Source organism: Ictalurus furcatus, chromosome 14 (genome assembly GCF_023375685.1).
Source record: "Ictalurus furcatus strain D&B chromosome 14, Billie_1.0, whole genome shotgun sequence".
NCBI lineage: Eukaryota > Metazoa > Chordata > Actinopteri > Siluriformes > Ictaluridae > Ictalurus > Ictalurus furcatus.
Genome location: NC_071268.1, coordinates 17,017,021 through 17,036,148, shown reverse-complemented (window position 1 = coordinate 17,036,148; position 19,128 = coordinate 17,017,021). Strand labels below are relative to the sequence as shown.

General features: G+C 37.2%; 1 protein-coding gene across 1 annotated transcript; it reads right to left on the bottom strand.

Moving 5' to 3' along the window:
• Nucleotides 1–856: 856 nt before the first annotated feature.
• Nucleotides 857–8,502, bottom strand: hexa (hexosaminidase A (alpha polypeptide)). Its single transcript, XM_053640898.1, has 14 exons — nucleotides 8,265–8,502; nucleotides 7,990–8,091; nucleotides 6,951–7,016; nucleotides 6,586–6,632; nucleotides 6,322–6,432; nucleotides 6,119–6,220; nucleotides 5,442–5,574; nucleotides 5,108–5,288; nucleotides 4,904–4,990; nucleotides 4,549–4,621; nucleotides 4,233–4,407; nucleotides 1,874–1,964; nucleotides 1,656–1,763; nucleotides 857–1,514 (listed from the first exon to the last, which is right to left on the bottom strand). Exons 1-14 carry the CDS (start codon nucleotides 8,500–8,502, stop codon nucleotides 1,451–1,453), a joined length of 1,578 nt encoding a protein of 525 aa, XP_053496873.1. The 3' UTR covers nucleotides 857–1,450.
• Between the last annotated feature and the right edge of the window lie 10,626 nt (nucleotides 8,503–19,128).

Below are 19,128 nucleotides of genomic sequence, written 5' to 3'. Positions count from 1 at the left end.
TAAACTAAAGATTTGTAGTTCTGTATGAGTCATCATGATTTCTGGCCAAGTTTGGGATTAAACACATTAAAACACTCATAATGACATGTGTTGTCCTCAACCCACATGAATGGAGATTATTTGTGTTAAAGTGCTGCATTGCAGAAACTAGGCTTAAGCACAAATTAAACCTTTTAAATAAATGCACATTTTATACTTATAAGCAGAAAGAAATTGTGTCACTAGTTAAATCAATCTTGGCAAAGACTGATTAGATGTGAAATATAAAATTAATCACTTTTTGTATTTAAGATTAGTTCTGCACAATTATTATTATGTTGTATATGTTTATGTTGTATATTTCTTTATTACATAGTGTTATTGTTAAAGCAAATGTGTTAAAACAGGAGCAAAATTTGACCACATATTTATAAAGAAAAAAATAAAACAGAAAGGGGGGGGCAAAGTTTATTTAGCAGGTAGACAATTTCTGGCAGTGGCCGATGCATGACTGACTGCAGCTCTGAAGTGTGGAACCCCTTAAAATGAGGTTACGAGTGGCCAGCAGGAGGGTGGTGTGAGGAGGGTCCAGGGAACGTTAGGCCTCGTAGGATTAGCCAATCCCTACCATCTGCTCTCAGCATCATAATCCCAGCAATGAGAAAATCAATCGTCTAAGTAAATATCAATACCATGTAAGCTCATTTAGCAAGTAAATTAAACATTAGGGGGAATTAAGTTAAACAACTACATTATTGCTGAACAGGGCATAGGGAGGCTTACTGTGTACAACGCAGAACTATTGCTGAATCGTCACAAAAAAGGGTCAGGCCATTAGGCCATAGAACAAACAAAGACTGCATGGAGAGGAAAAAGAAAACAGGGAGCTAGTAGTCTGAATAACATGTTTACTGTGAAGCTCAGTTGCATTTTATATGTTTTATTGAATACATGTTATTTATGTCCCAGACTTTAATTCCCTAATTGTATTGCCATATTGTGGTCTGCACAGCACTGTCATTCTGATATTTCAGGACACTCGCATCTCACTATGTCCTAATTAAGCTCAGGTGTAAACTCCATCAGCCTTAATAGGATCTGCTGCTAGTGAGATGAGACCAGTGTAATGGAAGAAGGAAATTTCATTAAATGTGTACATGCTTTACTTCAGCAATTTATTTACAGTCCCATAAATAACCATACCAAAAAGTTATCATTCTACAAAATAGTGATGAGCTCAAATTAAGACAAATAAACTTAATATTAAAATGAAATTCAGACTATTTACATTGCTGTTTTATAAATCACTGATAGATTTTTCTCTTTAGAATGAATTCACTGCAATATAGGATAAACATTATATCCAAGTATTAGTAATAAATATAAAATGATCTTAAAAACTCTTTAAAAAATCGCAAGCATATTCCCTATGTATAACAGTTTCTCTTGCTCCTGTCCTGATCCATGTATTCTACAGACCGATATACTCATGTTTGCAGTAGCCTATAAATAGAGGTTCTGCTTGAATGCCACGTCTAGAGATACAGAAAAAGAAGCGTAGACAGAAAATAATGTCATTCTTTCATGTTAGCTTTGAAACAAACGAAGCTACAAAACAGCAAGGCAAAAGTTCATTCAGTTGAAAAAGAAAGCAAGTTATATATGTAAATATATACCTTATCATTTTACAGCGGAAGTCCTGTAGGCGAGGAAAGGCCTTATCAACACTAGATGTCTGCTCTTCATTACTCCATAACCTCTCAGCAGCTGCACTCGCTCTAGGCCTGTATACATGCAAACATAGCATAAAATAAAAAGAAAATGAATGTGTGGTTTATGTATTGGTTTCTTTTATTTGGATAGTATATTCACTGTTTCACATCATTTCCCTCACCATAGGCGTGGACTGAGATTGGTTGCATCCACATATTCTCCCCACATGCAGACCTCACCACCAATCACCAGCTTCTTCTGCTGTTCTGTGCCTGAACACAATAACATGCACAATATGCAGGAAAGCACGGTATGTCAACACTGCACACTGAAATAGTCAGCAGTAAATTAGGCTTTCAGGCAAGCTGTGGTGTCACACCTAAATCCTTGGCAGAATAAAGTGTGCTCTCAGTACTCGGAACCACATTTGACTTATAAGTGCTTTAGAACGAGGGGTTGTTCAATCAGGCAAATTACCTTTCAACCAGGCAAAACAGCTAAATGCTATGGGCCTCAAGAGCTGCAATTACAAAAACAAACACCACCACAAGTAGCCATATTTGCCTTTTGATTTGCAAAGTCTGTGAAATGTGAACTCTGTGGCTTTGATCATTGCATGGTTCTTAGTACCAGATGGAGTGGATTGAGTATTTCACATACTGATGATCTCCTGGGATTTTCACACATGACAGTCTCTAGAGTTTACACAGAATATTGTGGAAAACAAAAAAAAAAATCCTGAGTGCAGAGGATCTGCAGGCTGAAACACCTTGTTGATGAGAGAGATCATAGGAGAATGACCAGATTTGTCTGAGCTAATAGGAAGTCTATAGTAACTCAAAGAAGCACTCTTTACAACAGTAGTGAACCAAAAAGCTCAGAACACACAACATGGCTCACCCAAACTGGATAGTTGAAGATTAGGAAAAAAAAAAATCACCTGGTCTTTTTCCAGGCTTCAGCTGTCCAGTTTGAGTGAGCCTGTGCCCATGACAGCCTCAGAGTCCTGTTCTTGGCTAACAGGAGTGGATGTGGCCTTCTGCTGTTGTAACCCACCCACCTCATGTTGTACATGCTGAGATGCTTTTTATTAAATCAGGGATCACAACGTTTCCCCATTCTGGGTTTGTTGTGACCATCTTGACCTGTATCTGCATGATTTTATGCATTGTGCTGCTGCCACATGATTGGCTGATTGGATAACGGCATAAAAACAGTGGATGGTGAGTATCCAATCACACACAATCTTTTACACCTAGAGGCAATTTAGCATAGCCAATCCACCTTCTGGCATGTACTTGTGAGGTGGAAGGAAACTAGAGAATTTGGAGGAAACCTGCACAGACACATGGAGAACATGCATCTCCACACAAACAGTAACTTGAGCTCAGGGTTGAATCAGGGACCATGCTATTTTCTACCTTAGAAAATATATATACTACATTATTTATGAGACTTGGTGAGGTTAAAATTGTACCACAGACATCCACTAGGAGTCACTGGCTCCTAGTTTTCTATTTACTTCATCAGACAAGAGGAAATGATGCATGGGGAAAAAGGCATATATACATTCACTGGTCACATTATTAAGAACACCTGTACATCTGCACATTCATGCAATTATGAAACCAGCAAATCATATAGCAGCAGCAGAAAAAAATACAATCTTGGGAACTTTGACAATGGCACGGTTGTTGTCAGGCTGCTTTGAGTTTTTCAGATAATGCTGATCTCCAGGGATTTTCACACACAGAAGTCTCTGTAGTTTACACATAATGGTGTAAAACATTTTAATTAATTAATTAATAGATAGATCGATAAATAAATAAATAAAATAAAAACCAACAGTGCCAGTGAGAGCTCTACTACAATACAAGTGCACAGCTGTTTTTCCTCCTGTGTATGGAAAGAAAAGAGAGCGAAAACAGCAGCATAATTTATAGATTTGACATATGATGTTCGTTCATCAATAATTTATCTTCAGTAACTTCTTTATCATGGTCAGGGTTGTGGTGATGTTTGATGTTGCTTTCACTAGTAAAATCAAGAAAATGTTTTCTTATTCTGTCTACACATTATACAAGTGTCATCATTTACTAAAAAAACCGTTTTCAGTAATATACCAACTAACAGTACACCACCTACAAACTGTTTTTGAGATATTTAAGGTTTTTATTTTTATTATATTTATTTATCACATTTTAGCCTTGTCCTTTCAGATTTGAAAATGTGCCTTTTCAAAATGTGCATAAAATATCTGGTTGGAAAACCTAATAATGTTTGTAAAAGAGTCATTACAGTTGACTTTCTGCAGACATCTTGTGGCAATAAAAGGAAATTACTGATAGAAACAGATATTCAACAAGCCCACTACCTTCACTACATATTCCCCAGTAATTTCCTTTCTCATCCACAATTAGTAAAGCCTTTTCTGATAATGAAAAAAGTACACAGTTTAAAGAGACAGTGAAAACCATTGCACTGCAAGCCCTCACACAGCACACCACTACACGCAGCTCACTGTGCACGTAAAGCCTGACCCTTAAAGGAGAGAGGACGCACGGTGTAGTAGCGAGCCCAGTCGTGTGTGGGTCCAGGCAGGTCCAGATAGAATGGTGCTGCCAGGATGACCTTGAGTCCGGCCTTAGCCACTTGGCGCACCTTACACAGGTAGCATCCTCTTTTCCACACCTCCACTACATACTGAGCCCTTCTCTAGAACATAAAAGGTGTACAAATACGCTCATTGCTTTTAGACTGTATGTTCATGAGGTTGAGATCAAAGTACTTAGAATGCATGACATGTAAGAAATTGCAAGATGCTTTAAAGTAGAAAACATGCACTGGAGAACTTACTCGCTTATGGTAATCAAAAACATCCTGCCAAACAATGGAGGTCTTGTTGAAGGCAGCAGTGATGTTCATAATACTAAAATCCAAAAATTGTGAATTATATTTTGCTTCCATCAAAGACTTGAGTGTTTATAAATAATGACAGATTCAGGTGACTTCATGTTAATACTGAGTCTAACTCCTGTGCATGTATAATCTCTGGGAAATTTGGTACCGAGACAAGAAAGGACTTTTATGTAAAACCAGCTGCCAGATCTACTTTTTACTAACAAACTTCTATTTTTTATTAGGGAAGCAAGCTAGCCACTTGCATCCGGAAAAAGTTACAGCCTTAGTATTGTCCTCTCTCATCACTTACCTTTCCATATAGAAGGACTGCAGTTTGGTGTAGTCATGCCCAAAGCCCATCTTTGTCATAAATGCCTGTACCTTAGGATTTGATTTCCTATTAAAGGCGACAATAATATGCAATGACACCTCTACTTTAGCAGGTTAAAACTAATCACTCAACCAGCTGACAACCACACAATCTAAAAGCAGGGCAAATTTTGCATGTTCTCACCAGCATGTGAAGTCAACCTCATCGCCCCCAAGGTGAACAAAGGAGTCAGGAAATACAGAAGTTACCTCTTTAAAGAGGCTGTTCATGAACTGGTAACTGGAGCTCAGAGTTGGGTTGATGGGGCCAAATGTTCCAGAGGGAACAGTTTTCTTATAGCAGGGCGTCAGCAGGTCTGGCTGTCCTGAAAGGAATGACAATGAAACTTTATTAACACACTGTGAAGCCATTCTTAAATAAGAAAGTTTTTTTATTATTAGAATTTGCTTATTGTGCAAAATCATGCTTAATCTATGATCAGAAATTCACACTGGCTGCATGAATGTGTGTCTCATACCTTTACCCCACGATTGAGTGTGTCCGGGAGAATCAAACTCTGGCACCACCCTGATTCCTCGGAATCTTGCATGAGCAATTACCCTCCTCACGTCTGACTGCGTGTAAATGTGAGTCATAGGGTGAAAGGCTCCCTAAATCAGAAGCAAGGCTAGAGATCAGTCAGGCAAACACAACTAAGGTGCCAATAATTCTGAGCACAGTATCAAATCCAAAACACAAAGTTATTAAATTAAAAATTTGAATTAAATCCCTGCAGATTTGTCAAAATAGAAACCCATTAGTTATCACAGTTATCCCAACCCCAGATAAGCATTGTGTGTTCCCAGCAAACTTCAAAAGCACTCCTCAGTCGAGCTCTGCAAAGCATAACGTCTATATGCATATACGTGGACAAAAACAATATAATGTTCAAACCCAGTTTGATGTTTGACTTAGATCTTCCCTTTCATGCTCCGATTCTCTGTATCTTGAATGCTGCAGGCAGTTCCAGGTTTAAGTCTTTTAAACTTGCCATTGTGTTTGTTAGTTTCAGCATTGATTTTGATTATGTCTAATCATTGTACCTGAAATGGAAACTTCACGGAAAAATTAAGCTAACATCATCAGGCTAAATCGCAAATGCTGCTTTCTGAAATGGACCCCATCTCCAGAAAGCTTTGTCCAGAAGAGAGATACCTTGTTGCTCAAATCAGGATAAGTGTGGCTCTGGTAAGGGAAAGAAGGATCATCCACAATGTGCCAGTGAAATACATTGAATTTATTATAAGCCATGGCATCCTACAAAGAAAAAAAATACTTATATACTTATTCATATATACATTTTACATGCCAGTTGTCACTGCAAATATGATCATATAGGAAAATAACTTTGTACTTACCAGAGTTTTCAGTATAGAACGTACTGGTAAATAGTGTCTTGACGTGTCCAGCAAAAGCCCTCTAAACAGAAATCGTGGGAAGTCCTCAATTTCTGTTTTATTGACAAAATACTGCATAAAAGAATAAAGGTAAACTAGGCATCGCATGTTTAGGGCCTAAACACTGGTACTGTTTTTTGTCTGTTTTTTTGTTAATTCCTTAAAGTTGATTGTCAAGGTGGCATCCTGAATATATATTTATTTGTACCTCCATTGACTACTTACTGAGTTATAATCATCTTGGTATACCAGCTGACTAAAGGACTCCAGACCTGTTTTTAAAACAGGGTTCAGTTTAATGTTTCTAGAAATTATATAATAATGTCATTTAAACAAATTATAACTTTCAGTGAATCTGGATAGTTCTCACCCCCAGTTGGTTCAGCTCTGCCTCTTTTTCATTGAAGGCAGGTTTAACAAAAGGAGGGGTTTAGGCTTGTCTGTGTTTTCATTGCAACAGCAATTCCCTTTGTGCGTACGGAGCAAAATTATATCCAGATCCTTTAAGTGTTTTATGCTAAATAACCATTCAGAAGGAAAAAATAAACAGATAAGGATTCAGCACTGAAAAGTCCAATAACACACCGTACCTCTCAGGGATCCCCACACTGACTCTGCTCTTAAAACTGCTTGACCTGCAGACACACTCAGGTTATCTGCAGAGGGGAAAAAAACACACATGGATATGGAATGATCATAATTAAGAAATAAAATGTCACCAATATAAATGAGTATGTGAGACAATTTTGGGTGAAAATGTGCACTTTAGAAGCACTAGGCAAAAGTAAAACTGGATATATGAAAATAGTGCTTTTTATGGTTTCTTGAGACACAAAACCAGCTAGAGAGGAAGAGAGAAGTGTGTGTGGTTGTATTGATTGAAGTGGGGAAATGACTGTGGAGATGGGACATGATGCTGTCGGAGATCCACTTTATGCCTTGACCCTGTGCATTTACTTAGCATTTAGCAGTGCATTGATGTCTGTTAAAAACTGCATATCAGTTTTTGTGTTTATTAAGGTTAGACTTGTTGGTAAATTGGCTATTTAGACTAGTTCTATCTATCTATCTATCTATCTATCTATCTATATATATATATATATATATATATATATATATATATATATATATATATGTGTGTATATATATATATATATATGTGTGTGTATATATATATATATATATATATATATATATATATATATATAATTATTTTGGACAAAAGCAGTACATTTTGAAGCATCACACAATTTGGTGTTTGACTTAGTTTTGTTTTCTTTCATGCTCAACCTAAAAGCCTAATTATTTGATATCTACATTGTGTCAGAGGGAAAAAAACCACCTGTATAGTTGGAATTTGTTTTGTTTGTTCTTGTTTTTGTGAACTGTACCTTATGCTTTTGATAAATTGGCTTTGAATCAGCAAACTATCACAGAAAAAGATTTCAAAGATTTTAAAAACTCTGTCTTTGCTTTATTTAGAACGTGACTATTCTATTTTTGTGTATGACTTTATTCTAGCATGTGTAAATCATTAGGTGCTGAGAAAGTTAATATCCGTTATGGAGGTTTTTGGGTTTTTTTTGTTTTGTTTTGTTTTTTAAATTTGCCATTAATTTGCATACTCACAACTTTCATCTGAACCTTCATCAGGGTATTCTTCACATCCACCACTTCTGACACTCACTGATACTGTGAAGGGTTTGGGCTCAGACCAAGTGTTACTGAATCCTGATCATGGACAAAAAATAATAATAAAGGGTGTGTGCACATAAAAAACAAACAGCCTTCCCATACAAAATGTTTGCAGCATGCCAATATTTGCCTAGCAGATATAACAAATAGCCTAATACCTCTCAGGCAGTATGTCTACAAGGAAAAGTGTGTTTTATGAAATCATTGACCTGTTCCATCTGAAAAGTCGGGGAAAATGATCCTGAAGTATCTTTTGAAGGCAGCATCCAGGACAGAGCATCCGACTTGCGCAGCTGAACCGTTCGCGTAGTTATAAGTGAACAGGTGAGGGTTTAAAACATAGCGCTCATTAGACTGAGTCAAGCGCTGCGGCATGGGCCACACTCCATATACCTGCTTTAGTTTAACAGAAACAAACAGCAAGAAGATAAAATACAAACAGTTCATCTTAGTCTGGGGGTCCAGTCGTGTTCATGTCACGAAATCTAGACCTGAGGTCGAACAGAGCTAAAGCTACACCAGCAAAGGCTGAGCAAAATGTAAAAACGCTGAAGAAGTAAAAACGCAGTCACGTGACAGTGCTGTTTAACGCCAGTCAGCGCCATTTGCTCTCCACTGGCTTTTACTCTGAAAGTCAAATCAGGAGCTACTTCCAATGGCACAACAATACCACGCGTACGCAGTGTGTGGAAACCAGAGCTATTACACCAGAACTGTTTCGACACTGTGTGGTGTTGAAGAGATTTTAAAGCACTATAGTCGAAAGAAATCTAGCATATAAATAAACTTATACAGTATAGACTTGCAGTGACTTTTGGTAAGATACGTGACGATTTTTTTTCTGCGTGGCATAGCATGCGTTCTTCTTATTTCGCGTGTGACTTCTTTCAAAAAGAAACAGGGACGTCGCTTGGACTGTTTGGGGTTATTCGTAACCCCCCCCAAGCAAATCAATATATCAGCCAATATGTTTTCTTTTTCATTAATTTTTTTTTTCATCAACGGTTCGATTCCATATCATCTTAAACCTGTACACTTTAATCGAGCTGTTCTGTTGTTCAGCGAGTGATCTACACACTACGACACAGTTTACTGTTAAAACATTTTATGTTGTTTTTTTTTAATTAATGATGCTGAGCATGATCACGGTTACAGTCCGGCTGCTCACTCACACACTTGCTGCAGACTCACGCGGTCACGCGCCGCTCCTGGTCTTAAAAGGGAAATACTCCCAGATCATTACAGGAGGTGACGCGGTGTTTAGCCCCCCATTCATGAATCTCCATTGTAGTCACTATTGTAGTGACGTGCCGGTGTGCGTGTGCGTGTGTGTGTGTGTGTGTGTGTGTGTGTGTGTGTAAATATATATAATCTGATGTAAATGTACATTTTCTTTTTTCTCCCTAATATTGTTCATCTGATATCCCTTCATTTATAGTCTTAGTGGGGATTTGTGGTTACCCTGCTGAAAAAAATAGAAACTATCGCAGAAATTCTAATGGTTTCCACAGCAAATACCATTACAAGCCATCAGTTAACCCCTTATTGGTCCTTAATGGTATCCACTAGACATAACATACAATAGAAGGCAACAAATTACCAGTAAATGTATTTTGATAATCAAAACAACACCACTAGGTGGCATTTGAAACTAAAATAGGGTGAATTCCGGTATATGGGACATCAGGTAAGTTGGGGCAGTTTATACTTTCTGGAAAAAAAAACCCCTCATAAAAACCCTCATAGAATTTGTAATGGTTTAATGGTTATAATTGGAATTGTATTGGTTTTAATGGAAATTGTAATGGTCCCTGTGGGCCTCTACTGATAATTTTCTGCCTTCTTGTGCACTTTACCTGAGCAAGGCTGCCAGAAGGGTATAGAAACATTATGCTTCTTCTGCCCACCACATGGTGGCACTGGCAAATAATTGGAATTCTTTGGTGAATAAATTAAGGGTTATAATAACTTTGCTAAGAATTCACTTCATGTTCTGTTCACACTAGATCACTAAGTTCAGTGGGTCACAAATATTTGACCTGAACAGTGCAGAAACCGCCCACTGTATGAAAACTGAATGAAACCGTTTCATTCTATACACCCTCACCTCACCTCATCTCACCCTTTCAAAAAGCTCATCCCTTCAAAAGGCTTGCCTCTGCAAGAGGGAAAATGGCATCAAATGATTCATAAATGCTGTACTTTCTAACCCACTAGGCTTGTCATCAGTTCCTGTGAAGTCTTCACCATTGTGTTGATTTTGCCAAAAAGGTTGACATGACTCATCATGTCATTATATGTATGATGCATTGTTTTCTATTGTAACCGTAACACCGGAAGGGAGTGTTGCATTTAAATATAAGGGAGTGACTCCGTTTTTGATGTCATGTGTAATCTATGCAAAATGGCTCTGATGCAACTATGAGTAAGAATTTTTATTGATTTCAGAATACAACACAATATATCTGTACAGAATCAACATTTTTACACCGATAGCAACCCCTCCCACCCCACCCCCACCCCACCCCCACAACAAATCCCCACCTACGGCTTGAGATCACAGCTAGGCTATATAATTAAATACAATTAAGTTCCAGCATATAGTGGTGAGAAAAAGAATATATATATATATATATATATATATATATATATATATATATATATATATATATATATATATATATATATATATATGTTATAACATCACAATTACACTTTTGACTGTGGTGAACATGTTTCTCACACATAATTATTGCTGCCCCTTTTTCCAAATAAATTAAAAATCTGAACCATGTCTTATCATGTAAATTTCGTTTGTCAGTCTGTTTATAAGACATATTCTCAAATGCAGCCACTCTACCTAGTTCTGCTACCCATTCCTGAAAGGAGGGGGCCTACTCTAACTTCCAGCTCCTAAGAAGTATTTGTCTGCCAATCATTAAACTGGTTTGGACCCAGTACCTTATGTGTTTGTCTCTTATTTGATTGTCTGTCCACCCACCTAATATACACAATCGAGGACATAGTAAAACGTGAATATCTGAAACTGTGCAAATGTGTTCATGAACTCTTCCAGAAATCCTGAATTTTTGCACAAAACCGAAGAGCATGCGTTAAATCTCCATCCTCAGCCTTACATCTCCAGCAATACAGTGTATCCTTTAACCCCAGTCTAAACAGTCTGGAAGGAGTCCAGTACAAATGGTGCATGATCTTAAACTGTGTAAGGCGTGTTCTTGCATCCCTAGATGCCGTTTTGACATTCTTTAAGACTCTATGCCATTCCTCGTCATCGAATGTTAGGTTCAGATCTCGTTCCCATATTTTCTTAAGAGATAATAAAGCTACATCACTGAGACTCTGAATCAGCCAGGACTAGTATACTGATGCATCCTGTCCCTTCCCATATGCCGAAATTACTTTACAGTCAGTGTGTTTACATGGACAACAATAATCCACTATTAACCCAATTAAGACAATATTCTGATTAAGAAACTACCATGTAAACAGCAATTTTTAATTACCTTAATCCGATTAAGGTCATACTCGAAGTAAACACAAACCGAATTAAGACATGTGGAGTACTCCTGTTTCAGTCGCATTATGGACGTGTATTACAGACATGTACACACCTTAATCACATTATTAAATTCGTGTGGGAGTTTTCACCGCATTTTGAGACAGGACACAATCACACATGGCAGTGCTCAACTGTTTTACGGCAAACAAGAGAGCACGGTTGCGTCCCAAACCGCATACATGTCTACTATAGGCCTGTAGTAGGAGAAAAACATGTATCTCGGCTACTATATAGAAGGTAAGTACGTGGTTTGAGACGCAACCCACGGCTTCAAGCAGTCGTCTATTTGCAAGTACAGCATGACAAATAATTAACCGCACTTAAAGCATTCGTAAAAAAATTAAATAAAAACACCCAAAACTGTATACGGTACCATAACGAAGACGAACTGTATGTTGATATGTGAAATTCTAGAGGGATGTCGGACAGCGTGGCGCGGTGACTTAATGTCGTGTGCTGTTAATCGAACTATGGTCTATAACATGTAAAACGGGGGCATGAAAGGAATATTCTAAAAGCGACTCATGTAAACACCTTAATCACAAAATTGTCTTATTCAGAGTGAGGTCAATAATTAGATTACTGCTGTCCATGTAAACGTAGTCACTGAGTGTCTGCTGTCTCAAGAAGCTGTGTACTAGAACCAAAAGTAGTACAAAGTAAATGTCTTAACTGTAAATACTGGAAAAACTGAGATCTAGATACACCATACTGCTTTTGCATGCGTTCAAATGACTTCATTTTCCTAAAGGTCGCTTAATACAATAACACCCTTTTTAATCCATCCCTTCCATATAAAGGGGGCTTTATTAATACACAATTTAGGATTCAACCATATACCTGAACAGGCATTTAGGTAAGGGTCAAAGCTACGCAGACGGGACATCTTTAACCATACTGCGTGCAAGGGTGAAATAACAGGATGGTTTTTCACCTCTCCATCCAGTTCAGTGGACAGACTCTGCAATAGTGAGATGGAAGGCAAGACAGAGTGTTCAATCGTATACCAAGGGGGAGCTCTCTCAGGAGGAAGTGACCAATGAGCCAGGTGTCTAAGGGCTTGTTTACACCTGGTCACTTCATGCGTTTTCTCTGATCGGATAGTTATCTGATTTGTTCCATTTACAATTGGCCACATAATGTGTTTCAGCTAAACGGATATGAATCCGATTTTCTATTCCCGCGCAAAATGCAAACACACATCTGGATTGCGAATGCAGTTGAAAATAAAATGAAAATGCTTGCTACAACGCTTACGCAATATAAGGGGCACTTATTATGTGCAGCATTTTCACTGTCGGCTGTACTAAACTTTAAAACCCAGCAAGACACCTGGATGAAAGCTCGGAGTGAACACTGGTGGGAAAATATAGTGCTGGCTTCTATACAGAACAAGACTGGCTATCCAGTTTCAGAATGGGGCGCCGGACCTTCAATAATCTTTGTGTCAGCCTGCAAAGAGATTTAAATGAGGAGGGACACTCATCTCCGTCAGGATATACCGGTCGATAAACTGCTTTTACTTCTGGCGCGGCTAAAGCGAGTGACGTACTTTCGTTTCGTTTGGGAGGAGAAAAGCGCTGACGTATGTGGTTTCAAAAGCCAGATGCATTTAGACTTGTCCAGTTTCGTCTGTTGTGCGTCCCAGACCTCCTCCTGATCAGATTTAAATCCAGATTTAAATGCGTTTAGGAAGGCATTTACACCTGGTCTTTTCACAGTCGGATAGCTATCAGAGTAAACGCATGAAGTAACCAGGTGTAAACAGGCCCTTAGATTGAAAGCATAATAATAAAACAAAACATTAGGCAGGCCTAGACCACCTTTCTCAACAAGTCTCTGTAACTTATTAGAATGCATCCCAGGTCGCCTAGCATCCAAATAAAAGCCTTACATATTCTATCAAACTGTTTAAAGTAGGAAAGTGGTATTTGTATTGGGAGAGACTGTAATAAATCACCCCGTTTGGGTGTAAAACTCATTTTAATGACACTGACTTTTCCAGCCATTGACATATGTACTGGAGCTCATTCCTATGCATATGGCAGGAAAACTTTTTCATTAAGGGGTTAAAATTAGCTCTCACTAAATCATTCAAGTTTGGAGGAAATAAAATGATGCCTGGTGCCTGGAACGTGCCATGGATGAAAAGCTGCGGCAAAATGCAGGTAGTGCAAGAGCTTTTAATTTAGACCAATTAACCCGATACCCAATTATTCTAAGGAGACAATGTATAGACCTACCCGGGTCAGAAACAAATAATAAAATGTCGTCTGCATAAAGAATAAGTTTATGTACTTCTCCCCCCGCTACTATAACAGGAAAATCATCATCTTTTCTTATTGCACCAGTTAAAGGTTGCAAAGCCAGACTTGTCGGGTTCTCCTACCAGGTGGAAAATACCCTGAAATTAATCCGCTGGTTTGTACCGTTGCTACCGGTTGTTTATACGATAATTTAATCCATTTTATAAACGTAAAACGCGTATAAACACATCTAATGAAGTAGCTGCAGTTAGGGTCTGTTCCTCCCTTACTGACCACCTAATATCAATGAACCGTCGAATATTACCAGAAGAACTACCACTAATGAACCCTACTTGATCTACATGTATATAAGTGATGATATAACTTTATTTATGCGATTAGTCAGAATTTGTGACAAAAAAAATTCATACCCAGTTGAATCAATGATATTGGACGGTGACTTTTACACCCAATTGAATCCTTATCCTTTTTAAGTATAAGACTAACGAGAGCTTGTGACATCGTTGGTGGTAATTCCTCCCTCCGAAATGCCTCCATAAAAACTTCTAGCATTAACGGAGCAAGTACTTTAACGTGAACCATAAACAATTCTGCGGGAAAAACATCCGGACCAGGAGCTTTTCCTGTAGGCAATGCTTTGATTACCTCCATCACTTCCTCCAGAGTAATGTTTGAATAAAGAAGTTGCTTCTGTTCATTTGATAGTTTAGGGAGATCTAGCGTTTCCAGGAATCTACTAGTATCCTCATCAGTTGATGATGATGATGACTTGTAGAGATCTGTGTAAAAATACTTTAAACGTCTTATTTATATCTGTAGCAGCATTAAATATATCTCCCCTGGAAGAACTAACAGTTGGAATAATGGAAGAACATTCCTTATGTTTAATATAATTAACTAAACGTTTCCCTGCTTTATCCCCTGACTCAAAATTTGTTTGTCTTGTCCTGAATAGCAAAAATTCAATCTTTTGAGACAGTATGGTGTTATATCTATATTTTAGTTGAATTAATTCTCTAAGGCCACTAGGGGTCACTTGACGTTTTATATTTGTTTCCGCCCTTTTTCTGATGCCACAATGTTAATGATGCAATCAATGCCGACAAGTGCAAGTGATTATTAGCCGCCAGTGCCATGTTTGGTCACGAAGTGATGCAAATTAATATACACCATATCCGGTCAAAGTATGCTGATAGATATCAGTTTCCCCTGCTTCCAAACATGAGTTGATTTGCTCCTTTTATCTTAAGAATGTTTCTGTCATAGCACTTTTCACTCGCATGACCATGAGTCATGTTTCATTTCTCCATTCTATAATCTACCACAACATTTCACAGTTACAGTATTCTCTTTTGCCCTGCTGATATTCTCTCTCTATCACTTGATTTATAAAACCTTAGATGACCATGCTGTCATCAAACCTAGGTCTGGTCACTGCTGAGGTCCAGGGCATGAATAGATATTTATGTTACTGTTCTCTTTCAAGCTTTTTTTTTCTGATCTAGCTATTGGAAACAAAAACTGTCTTACAAATCTGTCCATTCCTCCTAGCTGTAAACTGGAAACCCTGATCACTACCATAAACATAAATTTGTGAAGTCGGTTTAATGCATGTTGGTTTCCTTATAATGGACTAGTCTGGTATAAATCTTGCATACTTGATTGAAAGAAAAATCTAATGAGACACCACTCTTCAGTTTATGTTTCTGAAGATTCTTTCCACTGAGTGGTGCAGCCAATGAGATAACTCTTGAAAATCACTGGAATAAATTATTCTATTTTCCAAAATTTGACAGATTTATTTGTAAAGTTCCAAAAACTTTAGACAGATTTATTGTAGCGGATGGAGTTAGCAGGAGTCTGCATTAGGACGGTTTTGTGTAGGGATGAGCTAATTAATGTGGCTAATTAATGTCATACTGTAGTAACAAACTTGTGTTTCTCTCTCTCTCTCTCTCTCTCTCTCTCTCTCTCTCTCTCTCTCTCACTCTCTCCTTGAGTGACCTGAAAACCTGCTGAGGTTTCTGTTCTCTTTGAAGGTTTTCTTCCTTTTTACTCAGAAAAAAATTTACACTGACAAATAAGATTACCCTGGTTCGGCTGCTTTTTAAAATACTGTGCCATTTTAATTGCTACACATATTAAGACCTAAGTGATGTCTGATTATAAGGGTATTGATGAGAGGTGCTAATAATAATATTTCATTAATTTCATCTGCAGTAACCACCTTATCCTGATGGAGAGGTGGTTGATCCAAACAGGAATACACCGTGGCCGTCAGTCCATTACACCTAGTTAGAATTTAGAATATAGTTCTAAATCATTAGAATATAAATATTTATATAGCATTTATATAGCTGTAAAATCAAGTGTTAAAAGAATGAACACTTTGTAGAGGTTTGTGAGCATGGTAGGGAACCAGTGAGTTTATTTAATAAAGTTAGACTTGGTCTGTTGAGGAGGTGTCACTCTTTTTTTCTTCATATCTGTCATAGCATAATTAATTCTTGACTTGTCAGGGCCAGACCAGTAAGCAGAAAAACTGGCTAAACCAACCCTCTTCCTTGAGATGTTGCAGTACATTTGTTCCCACAAACAGAAACTGTCTCTCTCCTGCAGTAGCAAACATACTAGTTGTGTAAAATAATCTAAATTAACATAAAACATTAACAGTTAACATTAAAATTAATCAATTTGTTGCTAGAAAAAGCATGTGTGATATATACATTTACTGATTTGCCTGATAAGTAATTGAGGATTGAGACAGTAATTGCCACCATTGCCTCCTGAACCTAGAACTTCTGAATGTTAGCTCTATTACACCCAAAAGCAAGCAGTGTAAATAAAATCACAGAGAATAGTGTTTATGTCTGCGTGAAACTTTGCCCAAAGCTGATGCATACTAATGAGTCGACTCCTTTTGATAATTTACACAAACACAGCCCTCGCCTGAGGGGACTGGGTGGAGGTGTTGTCAACGTTTATCACAAAATGCTTGACATTGCGCAAAGTCTGAGTTTAATTCACTTTTAAGCACTTGTTCAAGGTGTTTAAATCAGTTTCATTAAACAGTTTCATTCCTCATTTCATTCCTCACTGTGAATAATCTGTGAATAATTTTTTTGTCCTTTCTGTAATAAAATACTGTGTTCAATGCTGTTGTTTTATACTATAACTGTGTCTGGTATCAAATCTGGTATCTGGGAAAATATTACTGGCAGGTTGTACGATATCAAAGGACCTTTATTTACTTGTAAAGTAATTGTAACAACACAGTAAAACATACAGTATTATAAGGTGACTGTAAAATAGGCACCACAAACATTTACCTGAAGCAGCAAAGTCTGGCTAATCGATTCCCTTATTTTGCAATCCTTGGTTTTAATTAAAAGTTTTAAGTAAATGCATAACTTTAATTATTTTTTTGCCAAAAGTTTAAACCAGATTGAACACTAGACATAGGCAAAACTAGTTTACATAATATTTGCTAACTAGCCATATATTATAAATATCCCTTTATGTATGTCTGTCTTCTTCCTCTTCTTCTTCGTCTTCTTCTTCTTCTTCTTTTTTGTGGTAATGACTCAATGACTCTGATTCACTGAGTCTGTTTCTGTTGTTCTTGCTGTTAATTTAGAAGTTTTTTATAGTCTGGAATCTTTCATTTTAACAGTTATTAACATGTGATTTCATGTTTGTTCTCTATATATGTAGCCCTGTAAAAATACAGTTTTGGAAGCTCTAAATATTAATCTGAGTAATTAATCTGAGTTATTTGTGGTGACTCTAACATTCATGTGGCGAATGAAAATGATTCATTGACTCAGAAAGGTTTAGTCATGAGGTCACAGGGACCGTTCAAACCACCAGTCATACCCTAGACTAAGTTTTGTCTCTGGAACTGATGATCGGGATTTATTTATGTTGCCTCTCTGGGATACTAGATCATTTGAAGATACTACAGTATGTGGTCTCAACAACCTCTAGCCAGAGACATTTGTTTCACACTGTAATAATAGCTTAATTGACCACCTCTCAGATTTATGCTCACTATCTATTCAGGAGTTTAGATTCTTTAGAATCACATAAGCTGTCTGAACATCAAGGTACTAGTCTTTTCATTACACCGAATATTACCGTACCTTCCCAAAAAAAAAAGGTTTTTGACCATAGTGAGGATGGATGATAATATATAACGATGGAAATAAATCTGGAATTATTTACTGCAAATTTCATACTTAGTATGTCAGAGAGGATTGGCACAAATATTGCCAAAAAAATTATATCATATTGCCCAGCTCTAACTGGGAACCTAAGAATTAAACCTGGAAATGGTAGGCAAAAAAAACCTTACAGCAACATTAATTCAAGCAATATGTATTCTTAATCCATTGAGCACACAGTTTCTTGGATAGTCCATGCAATTTCAGAACAGCTATTAAATATTATTTATTTATTTATTTATTTATTTATTTATTTATTTCCAATTCCAACTCACAAAGATACCTAGTCCTGATCCATGTCTTTTAACCATGGATGTATCACTGTACTCATATTAGTCATTTGATAAATAATTCAATAAACTTAGGAACTGATATCTGAGAGGTGCGTTCCTCTTATCAGACCATCATCACTTTCAATCATGATCAAATAACTTTTCAAATAACTGTTTTTTGATAAACAGGGAATTCTCTGGCCTACAAGTAAACTTTCTCTTTGGATCAAGACTATCATAAATTGTACATAAACACAGTATCAGCCTGATGTCGTATGTTTGAGATGTCATCTTGCTGTCATGATCATCAGTGATATTGTCAGTGAATATTTTCAAGATGAGGAACATGTCCATACATGATGTAGAGAAAGTGCATGTTAGTCTCATCTTGTGTAAGATACAGTTCAATGCCCTAAAGACCTTAGCCCTAAAGTATTTAAGTAATCTTCAAACATTTTATAATCCACCTGTACTGTCCATAAATTATGGTCTCTTATCAATAGCAAGAACAGCAAAAATGACAGCTGGTGGTAGATCAATTTCATCGATTCGGTGTTGGTCAAGCATAACGGAAACGTGGGACTTGAGCAAAGTACCCAAGCACTACTATAAATTTCAGTGATTAAAAATTGGCTTAAAACTCATCCAACATAAAATATACTAGCCAAAACATTCTTGACTTAATAGACCTTGTAAAAGTATAGATTTTTATCTTAAAATGTAGAATTTTG

Bases quoted from the DNA above. Each gene is read 5' to 3' on its own strand.
- hexa (XM_053640898.1), bottom strand. From the start codon at position 8,502: ATGAACTGTTTGTATTTTATCTTCTTGCTGTTTGTTTCTGTTAAACTA. The intron at 7,017-7,989 runs GTGAGTATGCAA...TCCCCTCTGCAG, and splicing joins TGAAGGTTCAGATGAAAGTT to ATAACCTGAGTGTGTCTGCA. The intron at 4,622-4,903 runs GTAAGTGATGAG...TTTGGATTTTAG, and splicing joins CAGTCCTTCTATATGGAAAG to TATTATGAACATCACTGCTG.